This window comes from Rana temporaria, chromosome 5, assembly GCF_905171775.1.
Source record: "Rana temporaria chromosome 5, aRanTem1.1, whole genome shotgun sequence".
NCBI lineage: Eukaryota > Metazoa > Chordata > Amphibia > Anura > Ranidae > Rana > Rana temporaria.
The window spans coordinates 302408333-302420658 of NC_053493.1; the positions used below are offsets into that span (position 1 = coordinate 302408333).

Genomic DNA, 12326 nt, shown 5'->3' on the forward strand with positions numbered 1-12326 from the left:
TGCTGTAGAACTTCACAATGCTGGCGTTTACAGTCAATTATATGTTGAACAGTCGCAGGCAGAGAACCCTAACTGGACACCGCCAGTATAAACCTGTCCCACCACAGGATTTAAAGGTCCCACCTGCTACAGGGGTCCAGAAAAATGTCACAGGAACCAGCAGAGTCTCAGATGACAAACAGCCCACAGCCCTTTCACAACTGTGTCCTTCTCCAAACCACACCTCATGGACACCTGCTGCCTGCTTCCTACCCTTTTTAGCCCTGGCAGACAGGTTAACTTTTACAGTACCACGATACCCGTAGTCAGGGTTGAAAGCTTTTTCACACCCAAGTTCTCTGGATTCTGGGTCCCATATCAGGACTTAATACAGAGAAAACTGTAAATCAGTTTTACCTCTATGCCGGATCACCCCAGAACCTCTCACCATGGGTACTCCAACGGCTTCTTATTATCCCCCTTAAGGGATCACAATCCAAACAATGGAGACACATTCCTACTATCCAAGACCCATCCCTGGAATCCTGTACAGTCATTTTCTCATGCCTGGTTTACTGCACTATATAACATTGCTTCTTGATCTTCAGTTTACCATCAGGTATACTTTCCAGTTTCAACATTACATGAACCAAAGGGATACATAAAAAGCTAGCATATACGTGTGAACACCAGTTACACATAAGATCTTTCTTACCTGTGAGGAAAAAAGACCAGCCACAAAATGCCAACCCAAGAGAAAATCTTCTCTACAGAACAAAGCTATGCCAAGGGCATATAATTGTATGTACCCCATTGGCATCCTAAACAATGTCCAAACTTGGTGAAATTACATTATCAGTGGTAATATATTATCTGTATAGGAGTAATTTAACTTTATATAAATCTGTTGCCTGAAGAAATACAGATCCACTAGGGCATTTTTTTTCTTCTGTAAGAATATCTGATATTATGCCTCAAATCCATTCAGATAGGAAACAACGATTTTTAAAATAGGCACTTCCCTGTTAACAATGATGTATACGTTGTGGTAACAATGTTAGTGGGATATGACTTCCTAGAGAAAACCATTAACACACAGTAAATCTACACTCAGCTTGCGAGTCCGTCTTCTCTCATGCCCCCAAAGCACTGAACTAATGAAGTACATGGCTCCACAGGAGTCTGTGTGTTCATATAAAAACAAAGCGAACGGAAGGACATACTCTGAGTAAGCCCAAAACCACATTGTTCTCATACTTGTGCATCACTGGAAAATTTAAACAGGTCATTCCTCCCAAAACGAACACAAGAAATGCATGCACTCAGAATTCAACTTACTGACCCTTTGCAACTACCCACAAAAAGATGTTACACAGAGCAGTGCAATACATACACATTAGAAGGCTACAAAGTACAACACACATATAATGGCTTATTCATAAAGGTAGTGCAGACTGCAATTTAAACAGACTCTTAGCAAAAAATAAAATGGAAAAACTGGTGAAAGCCTTGAAATCTTGACAGGCAATGCTTTAACATTTCCAGGTAGTGTTGGAGCCCAACAATTTCTCCTGTACAGTCCATCATGATTATGGGCTGCCTCACTACCTATATAGAAATAGGAAAGAGCCATTAAGGAGCAGGAAAATGCCAAGGACCAGAAAACAATTCTACACTGCGCTGGGGCACCGTTTTGTGAGATCTGGGATACTCAGCATTCCGAGAGATCTTGTTAACCACTTCCCGACCGCCGCATGTATATGTACGTCCATAGAATGGCACGTACAGGCAAATGGGCGTACAGGTACGTCCTTGCCTTTCCGCGGGTCGGGGGTCCGATCGGGACCCCCCCCCCGCTACATGCGGAGGTCGGATTCCCGTGGGGAGCGATCCGGGACGACGGCACGGCTATTCGTTTATAGCCGCTCCGTCGCGATCACTCCACAAAGCTGAAGAACAGGGAGAGCCGTATGTAAACACGGCTTCCCCGTGCTTCACTGGGGCGGCTGCATCGATCGAGTCATCCCTTTATAGGGAGACTCGATCGATGACGTCAGTCCTACAGCCACACCCCCCTACAGTTGTAAACACACACTAGGTGAACCCTAACTCCTACAGCACCCCCTGTGGTTAACTCCCAAACTGCAACTGTCATTTTCACAATAAACAATGCAATTTAAATGCATTTTTTGCTGTGAAAATGACAATGGTCCCAAAAATGTGTCAAAATTGTCCGAAGTGTCCGCCATAATGTCGCAGTCACGAAAAAAATCACTGATCGCCGCCAATAGTAGTAAAAAAATAATAATTAATAAAAATGCAATAAAACTATCCCCTATTTTGTAAACGCTATAAATTTTGCGCAAACCAACCGATAAACGCTTATTGCGATTTTTTTTACCAAAAATAAGTAGAAGAATACGTATCGGCCTAAACTGAGGGAAAAAAAAATTATATATGTTTTTGGGGGATATTACAGCAAAAAGTAAAAAATATAGAATTTTTTTCAAAATTGTCGCTCTATTTTTGTTTATAGCGCAAAAAATAAAAACCGCAGAGGTGATCAAATACCACCAAAAGAAAGCTCTATTTGTGGGGAAAAAAGGACGCCAATTTTGTTTGGGAGCCACGTCGCACGAGCGCGCAATTGTCTGTTAAAGCGACGCAGTGCCGAATTGTAAAAACTCCTTTGGGCATTTAGCAGCATATTGGTCCGGGGCTTAAGTGGTTAAATGAAGCTTGACATCATCCCTTGCAGTAAGTAAGCATATATATTTTTTTCTACCGTTCTTTGTTTTCTTTCCATAAATGCCATTTACTTTAATTGGGGAGAGGGTTTTCATATACAAAAGTGAACCTTGCTTTTATTAACTGCAGACTCCACTTTACAGAGAAAGTCCAAAAAACAAACAAAAAATAAAAACACTCCTCTGGGTGATCAATGCGCTTAGAAAACTTTGTTGCAGATCCCCTGGTTTGTTTATTAATGTCCTGTGCAAAGCGATTCTAAATACAAATGACTAGCTCATTGTAATCAGCTGATGCACTTTCAGTGTTCAGATAAGAAAAGTTGCAGTGTCTGCATTCCTTTACATGTAATTAACCCTTCGGAAGTATCTCACCAAAAATGTGATTTTTATTGCACAGGATGCCTAAAACCTGACTCATATCTTAGTGCAGACCTTCTTCCCAGAAACATGAATTCATATTTCTGGAGGCGTGATGGTGTTATGTACAACGGTGTACAGAATGCCTACAGGTTGCCATATTGCATTGAATTTTACAGAAAATTATAGTGCTGCAGATTGAAATAGAAAATAAATGTTTAAGTACATTAATATAACTTGTGTTATGTGTTTTTTTTTTTTTTTAATTCGCTCCTATTTATTTATTTTCAAGCAAGTGGAGTTTAACTTTAGGGCAGTGGTTTTCAACCTGGGGGTCGGGGACCCCCTCGGTGGTCAAATGATGATTTGCCTTGGGTCACCGAATCCTGGGCTGTTCCCGCACCACTCTCCCAACTGTTTTGCGGCTGCCCAGCAGGACTGTCCCTGAAGCCTGTGGCAGCCCAGCTGGGCTGTTCCTGGAGCCCACGGCCACCCACTCAGCCTCTTCACAGCTGCACATTCAGTTCACGGCATGGCTGGGGGGGCAGAGACTAGAGGTAAGTTGACTGGTGAGGGATGTGAGGTGTGAGGGGCTGGAGGAGACCGGATTTCAGCATAGGGGTCACTGCTACGAGACACCACAAAGTCAGAGACACCGTGAGTAATAATACCACCTGTGATTATAGTTGCCATTAAAAATCCCCACTACAGTTCTCAGATCAGCAGATGACTTTGATCAAGAGCACCTAAGTTGGCTGAACAGAACTCCCCCCAGCATTACCACTCATCCTATCCCCCCCCCCCCCACCAAGGAGTAAAAGAAGGAATAAAAATAGAGAATACATGGAAGGGAGGGAAAAAAAGGTGAGGAAGAAAGAAAAAGAGAAGGATGGGTGAACAAAATAAGAAATTGGGATAGAGGGAGATACAAGGGAAAGAAAAGAGAACAAAGAGTGGTACATCCTAAAATTTACCATATTAGGTTTTAATACTGTACGAGTGGAGGGGACTCAGGGAGCGCCACGCTACGAAAATAATTTTACTGTTAGGGGTCCCCACAACTTGGGAAATTTTATCAAGGGGTCATGGCACTAGTAAGGTTGAGAACCACTGCTTTAGGCAGAGCTCAGGTCAGAAGTTTTGCTCCTATATAACACAATAAACTAAATTAGAAAGGTACAAAAATTTTTTTAAAGCCATGTCATGCCTACTTTTAGATACTAGTTTAGCTTAAAATGTTTAAAATGCCCAGCAGATTCACTTATAAGCATGACAGATATGTATCACCACCATCTTACTAAAGTATATCAGAAGCATTACTCCAATATGAAAAACAAGCCGTTTCTGAACGTTCCCGACAGGCCTCGTGCTTCTATTAATTTCCTTTTTTGTTTGCAGTAAATATATTAATTTGTAGAGCAAATAATGGAAAGTAACTGAATCCTTTCAGACTGCCTACTAGTCAAAAATAAAAAGCCAGAGTTCTTATGGGGTTCACACTGTTTAAGCACTGATGTCATGGAAAGAACAGACATGCTAATTAGTGACTGGAAAAACCACAGTTCTGGGCGATTTACAATTTCAAAAGCATATTATATTTAAAGGGAGACGATCTTGCAAATCCCATAAAAAATTGTGAATGTTTTTATATTATTTGTACAAAACCTAAGTGCAGTAACCCAGAGTACCAAGGAAAATGTGTTTTAATTAAATCAACGTGACTAATGCCTACAGAAATGGGAGTTATGTTTGGCTGTTATGCTTCTGCTGTACACAGGCTTGTTAACCACTAAAAGACTGTTTCAATTAATAACTCAACATTTAAAGTCAGATTACAAAAAAGGTAATTGCAAATCAATGTAACTCATCATTGGTTTTAATGGGTGATTAAATCTACGTTGCATGCTCCCAAATGTAAAATAGATACTAATAATTCTACGATCTATGAAATATTACTGAAAGCTGCATAAAGCAATAGACTCCAGACAGTTTTGATGTGTCCAGTCTTTCCTGCCAAAGGAATTGGGAGGTTTTTCTAATAGAGTCCTGTGGTGGAAATTTGAAGATGTATTGTCATAATGGCACCCAGTCTTAGTACTGCTACAACCCGCTCTAAATAGAACTGACTGGGGCAGTCTGAGACTGGTTGAATCTCGCCTGGTAGTAGAAAATGTCTTGAGGTTGGAGTGCGATGTTTGCGGCGTGGGCATTTGTCCGCCGGCGAGGGGCCCTCTGTGCATTTAGCACCGACAATCGTTGAGGAGGGGATGCGCTCACTCCGCAAGCACAAGAGTGGTGATGGACAGATGTGCGCTCTTATCTGGGTCTTGTCTGATCAGCATGGCTTGGGATTTATAGCGTACGCCTGTAGATAGCCTCCATTCCACCTTTAATAAGGGTATAATCTGGATGTGCATTATTCTATGGAATGGCGCAGATTAAGGATTCTATCAGCGATTAATATAAGAGCTTGTGATCGTTTCTGGAGGCGGGGGGGGGGCACTCCCTGCCCGGACACGCCCATAAGACTTTAGCCAGCATAGTATTGTATTCATTGTATTGTGGTGGTGTTGTATTATTTTGTTATTGTTATATTACTGTATTGAATCCCTGTTGGAAGGGTTTCTGTATATGGGCATCTGCTGGGTGGAGCCGACACCCTGTGAGCTCACTTCCTATGGAGGCAGTCACATGTTGTGACATCACTTCCTACTGGGTCTTTAATAAAACTGCCTGTGAGGGCGTCGGCAAACCAATTATGGCGATGACGGTGACTTGATAACAAGCGGATGGGTGATGATGTCTTTTTGTATGAATGGTGAGTGAACCTATTTAGCTTTAAGATGGATTATTTCATTAAGACTGAGTATGTGCTTTTCAGCACAGGGATGGCCTGACTCTCCTGTAGTCCAAGGGAGGGGGTGAGCCCGACACTCCACACCAGGGAGAAAGCCTTGCATTACTGTGTGGAGTTACAGATAGAAGAACAGGAAGTGAGGATTTCTCAGAAGAAATAAGGACATTTAAAAGCAAAATCGAAAGGATGAGGTAAGTGAAGGAGGACTGCACTAAGGTAAAGGAAGCTATTTAGGGAAAAAAAAAAAAACTCCTTTAAATCTATATCTTCATAAATTGTACACCAGCCACCATTCGTAAACACAGCTGCTTACCAGAGGATTCAGACTTCAAATATACAATAGGTCTGACAACGCTTGAGGGACAAAACCCAGATCCCAAATAGATGGCTGGCATCAGCATTCAAATGCCAGAATGCCATAGTACACAATACTTGGACATTAACTCTTTCATTAATAATAGTTACGGATTTTCACTTGCCTTGCAGCAACTAACTTCTGGAAGTGCATTCCAAATATCACTCCAAAGGCAAAAGGTTTCATATAAACAGATTTTTCTTTTTGTTTAATTAATAGTGGCAGGTCCTTTAAAAGGAATCATTAATTCTCATGGATCTAAGAACATTCCGCTAAAACGTGAAGTGTCTGCCCTGTGCCACTTACTGTGTATGGACAATATCAAAGTAATGAAAATCATAAGAGGATTACATTCCCAAAAGGCTCAGAATTTTCAACATCTAATTAATGCTGCTTGTATCAAAATATGCTGTCGTTACAGTAACTACAAGTCAGCAGAGTATAGGTATGTTTAGTGGTGAGCCCAGCAATTCTAAAAGCACGTCTCCTTGGACATAAACGTATTATGTATAGTATATGAAATTTAACCACTTAAGACCCAGACCAAAATGCAGGTAAAAGACCAGGCCCCTTTTTGCGATTCGGCACTGCGTCCCTTTAACTGACAATTACGCGGTCGTGCAACGTGGCTCCCAAACAAAATTTGGTGTCCTTTTTTTCCCCACAAATAGAGCTTTCTTTTGGTGGTATTTGATCACCTCTGCAGTTTTTATTTTTTGCGCTATAAACAAAAATAGAGCTACAATTTTGAAAACAAAATGCAATATTTTTTACTTTTTGCTATAATAAATATCCCCCATAAACATTTATAAAAATTGTTTTTTTCCCTCAGTTTAGGCCGATACGTATTCTTCTACCTATTTTTGGTAAAAAAAAAAAAAACGCAAAAGGCGTTTATCGATTGTTTTGCGCAAAATCGATAGCGTTTACAAAATAGGGGATAGTTTTATTGCATTTTTATAATTTTTTTTTTTTTTTTTACTACTAATGGTGGCGATCAGTGATTTTTTTCATGACTGCGACATTATGGCGGACACTTCGGACAATTTTGACACATTTTTGGGACCATTGTCATTTTCACAGCAAAAAATGCATTTAAAATGCATTGTTTATTGTGAAAATGACAGTTGCAGTATGGGAGTTAACCACAAGGGGGCGCTGAAGGGGTTATGTGTTCCCTGAAGTGTGTTTACAACTGTAGGGGGGTGTGGCTGTAGGTCTGATGTCATTGATTGTGCATCCCTATATTAGGGAACACACAATAACGAGGCATCAGTGTGTATCTGTCTACCCATACGAGGTATGCGGAGACAGATACACAGACCAGTCGGCAGGAGTCCTGCATGGCACACGTGATATGCTGATCGAGAGTGCAATACTTTCCAGGCCCCAAGTAAAAAATATAATTAAATAAATAAAAACACACATTTTTTTTTACCTGCAGAAAGATGGGCATTTTTTTAAAAAGTTGATCTTGGCCTTTAAAGTGAAACTTAATTTAAAAAGTAAAGACCTGCTTTCTCGCTCACTCCTGTTTCAAGTTTTTTTGTGGAGGGGAGAATGGTACCGATTTTTTTTATCAGTACCCACTTCCATTTCTGTAATCCTCGCCTAGGTAAGGAGAACATCCCTTGCCAGTCCCCCTCCCAAAGTGCTGCACAAGCTTGCACATGTGCAGTGGGGAGCAGGCTGTGGTTCCTCAGGAAACCATATCTGGCTCCCATATTCAAGATGGTAGCACCCAAAAAAAGAACTGCCTGCGAGGAGACAGTACCTGATTTTTAAAAGAGTATTTGTAGCTGCTGACTGCTGAAAAATAAAAAAAAATCCTCTTTCAAGTTGATGTTTAGAATATAGGACGTAAATATGACTAATCTTGTTTCAAGCACAACTGTGCTACAGTAATAACCATCATTAAATAAACGAGAAGATGGATACTACATTTAAAAAAAACAAGTACCGTATTTATCCCCCGAACTTGAAGGAAAATTCCTGAAAAAAAAAAATACTTACAGTTTGGATGCCTCTTGTCGGTGTCTTGCCCGTCGTCCATCGGCGGCCTCGTCCGGCGTCCTCCCCGCTCGATCCCCGCTTCGTGTTTGAACCACTGCGCCGATGTAAACCGAGCGCGGTACACTCGGGTATAGTCGGGCAGGCTCGTCTCCTCTCGCGTAAAGGACGTACAGGAAGTGACCGCGAGAGGAGCAGAGCCTGCCCGACTATACCTGAGTGGCAACGAGTGAATAAGTGCTCATGAGTGATGAAGTGCGGTTCCACCAGTGCAGTGTTACCGGCTAGCGCAGAGGTGGGAGTGTATAGGTGTGGCTCAGTGCAGTAGTGGCAAGTTCCAGACAGTCTGGGAGGCATCCCAGTGACGCCACACAGCTTTCCAGAAGACTTACAGATGGGGGGCATTGGCAGTAACAGCACCACTGTGACTTGCATTAAAGTCCCAGTGTCAAATGTGTTGTAGTGCTACAGAGTGTTTAGAGACCAGCAGTATGCTTAGTGAATGGCAGGAGGGGGCCAACTCACCGCTGTGTGAATGCGCCTCCTTCTACCGACAAGGGATGTCACACCCACACCAGTATTTATGTGGGTGTTGATGACAACATTGCTGGCCACTGCTATAGAAAAATGTCAACAGTTCATTTCTGAGCTGTTGACATTTTCACACTTGTGGCTCGTGGAAGCTATTAGCAAGGCTATTGGCAAGAATCATAAGACCCGCTGCCCTTTCTCCAATTGCCCAAGCGATTAAAAGGAAGAACAAAGATAGCTGGGCCTCCTGGGCTTTTCTTTTACATAATTGTACAGTAGGAAGAATTCTAAATAGAAGTCACTTACCTTAGCTACGAAGGTCCAGGAGAGGTGATGTGCAGGAGACAGACTGCTCCTTAATTTTACAGATAGCAGCATCAACACGAAACCCAAAATCCCACTGGAAGATCAATACAACATTTTAGTAAAACAGCTTGAGTTGACCTAGCTAGGTTTACACAAGTTACGTTTAAAATACATTAAATGTATATATCACTGTGTTAACTGGTGTGTTTTAGCTGCCCAAGGTTGGCCATACATCATACAATTTTCTAGTACAATTTTTTTTTAGATTTACCAAAACCATATACAAGGTCAAACCTAAACACTTTCAATTTGTATGTAATCAGGCAGACCCTTGCACTACATAGTTTAAGGTAAATCTGAAGGAAATTGAATAAGTTAATTGTATAATGCATGGCCAGCTTTATCCGCTTGCCGACCGGCTCATGCACTTATACGTCGGCAGAATGGCACGGCTGTGCAAAGCAATGTATTATATACGTTGCTTTGAATTTTGCGCCATGCGCGCACCCCTTCCACGAGCTCCGTGACCGCGGGACCCGCGGACTCTATGTCAGTTGGTGTCCCGCGATCGTGTCATGGAGCTGCAGAACAGGGGGATGCCTGTGTAAACAGGCATTTCCCTGTTCTGCCTTGTGACAGAACACTGATCTACTGTTCCCTGTCATCGGGAGCAGTGATCAATGTCATGTCACTGGTAGCCCATCCCCCACACAGTTCGAATCATTCCTGTGATGTGGAAAAAGATTCAGCCCCCGTCGGTAGGGATGTGGCTCAAACGTGTGGAAGAGTTGAACAGAGTGGAAGGTTTAGTGTGGACTTTGCGGCAGAAGCGGGGGGGTTTACTTGGAGACATGGGCGGAATGGAATCGTTTAAGTACCCAGAGGAGGGTAAAACCTTTATTGATGCAAGTTGATAGAGGCAGGTGGAGATGGTGTGGAGATGGTGCGGAGGGGGGGGGGGGGGGGGGGTTGTTGTTTTTGGGTGGGGTGGAACAGGGGGTTAAAAAACAGAGGAGGATGAAAACAAGAGAGAGATAGAAAGTTCCCTCACTGCCTTGAGGACAGGAGTTTACTTTGAGGTAAGGGGGACTTTATCCCCAATCATGGGTAGTAGTGGAATTTAAAGACTAAAGAGGAGTAGAATTATGACTAGGGTTGGGTTATTGATGATTAATAATATGGAGAGTTATGAGTTTATAGAGGGAAGGAGAGGTGGTAGGTTGAGAGAAATACATAAATTGAATTTTTAAGTTGGTATTGGTATATACGGTATCTGGAAAGTATCTCTTCCTTCCCTTACTTTTCCTGTGTTAATTGTTGGTGTTAAATCAAATGTGTATTTCTCTTGTGTCCATTATCCATCACCGGTTTGCTTTAAAATCAAATAAAAGAAGATTGAAAGAATCACTCCCTAGGATACACTTAACCCCTTCCTTGCCCCCCTAGTGGTTAACCCCTTCCCTGCCAGTGTCATTTACATAGTAATCAGTGCATTTTTATAGCACTGATCGCTGTATAAATGACAATGGTCGCAAAATAGCGTCAAAAGTGTCCGATGTGTCTGCCATAATGTCGTAGTCATGATAAAACACTGATCGCCGCCATTACTAATAAAAAATTACTAATAAAAATGCCAAAAAAATCCACTATTTTGCGCAAATCAATCAATATACGCTTATTGCGATTTTTTACCAAAAATGGGTAGAAGAATACATATCGGCCTAAACTGAGGATACATTTTTTTTATATATTTTTGGGGGATATTTAAAAGGTAAAAAATATTGCTTTTTTTTCTAAAATTGTCATTCTTTTTTTGTTTATAGTGCTACAAATAAAAACCGCAGGAGGTGATCAAATACCGTTTGTGGGGAAAAAAAAGGTACGTCAATTTTGTTTGGGTGCAACGTCGCATGACGTGCAATTGTCAGTTAAAGCAACGCAGTGCCGAATCGCAAAAAATGGCCGGATCAGTGTGCAGCCAAGTCCCCCGGGACTAAAGTGGTTAAAACACAATCACAATAGAAATCTGACAGTATAATAAAGAAATTACAAAGTAAAGAATGTCAACTTTCTAGACTTCTTGCAACAGCCAATCGTTCTTTTTAAAACATGTTTCTGAAACTGTATAACTTTTTTTTGTTCTCCAAAATACTGCCATGTATGCAGAACATACTGTACATATCAAATAAAGACTACCAAAGATGTCTCTATTGAAAGTTTTTTTTTTTTTTTTTAACAATGCTTTGGTAATGTTCCTTCATACATTCACTTGTTAAGCTAACGGTAATCTATTATAAATATGTAATCTAATTTGTTTCCAGTGTAGAAACAATACAGAATACTTTTATCTTACCTGGCACAACACCCACTATGGAATCGATTGAAATAAAGGAAGGGGAATTCCAAGGCACTGAGGAGGTCACCTTAAGGAAAAAAAAAACAGAACATGAAGCACTAAGACATTTAAAGAGTTAAAAAAATCTTTAGTTTGGTGGATCATCAGAATGCTGGTTTATAACAAGTTCTTTATTTTTTTATTTATTTTTTTAACAAAAAGGTTTTTATTGAACATAAGTAAATTGACAAACAGTTCCAAAGCACAAGTAGTACATGTAATCTGTGTGGTGCAGCGCACGCGCGCGCGCACACACACACACACACACAATTAGTACAGTATATCAACCATTCCCATCCACAAGCAAGTATCATCTGGTTACTCCCAAGTCCCCAACTTGGCATATTCAAACAGGTAACCAACGTGAGCAGCTATATAGATCTGCATTCCCTATGAGGACTTAAAAATAGGCGATCATACACCCGATCCACCCATGTCTAAACCAGGGACATTCAACCACAGGCCCAAAGTTTGTCATATTTAGTGCGGGTCCCCCTACGCTGATATATAAAAGTTTGTCCAAACGAAGCGTAACCCCCATTTGTGTAATCCGTTCCTGCACTGTGGGCGGGTCAGTGGATTTCCAGTGTCTTAAGATCATCATGCGAGCCTGAAAAAGGGCTCGATCAATAGCTTGCTTAAGGATATCCTCCACCTGAAGACCATCCATTATCCCCAGCAAACAAGTTTTAGGATCTAAAAAGGTATCTGGAACTGGAAAACCCTGTTAAGAGTGTCAATGACTTTCTTCCAATATAAGTGCAGTTTGGGGCATCGCCACAGATG

General features: G+C 41.4%; 1 protein-coding gene across 1 annotated transcript in view; it reads right to left on the reverse strand.

Annotated features, from left to right (window-relative positions):
* TMEM241 (transmembrane protein 241) overlaps window positions 1-12326 on the reverse strand; it is a 179371-nt gene that overhangs the window by 65960 nt on the left and 101085 nt on the right. The window contains exons 12-13 of the mRNA XM_040354068.1: window positions 11499-11568; window positions 9146-9239 (exon numbers count right to left, since the gene is read on the reverse strand). Coding sequence (XP_040210002.1) covers window positions 9146-9239; window positions 11499-11568 — 164 coding nt within the window. The remainder of the gene's footprint in view (window positions 1-9145; window positions 9240-11498; window positions 11569-12326) is intronic.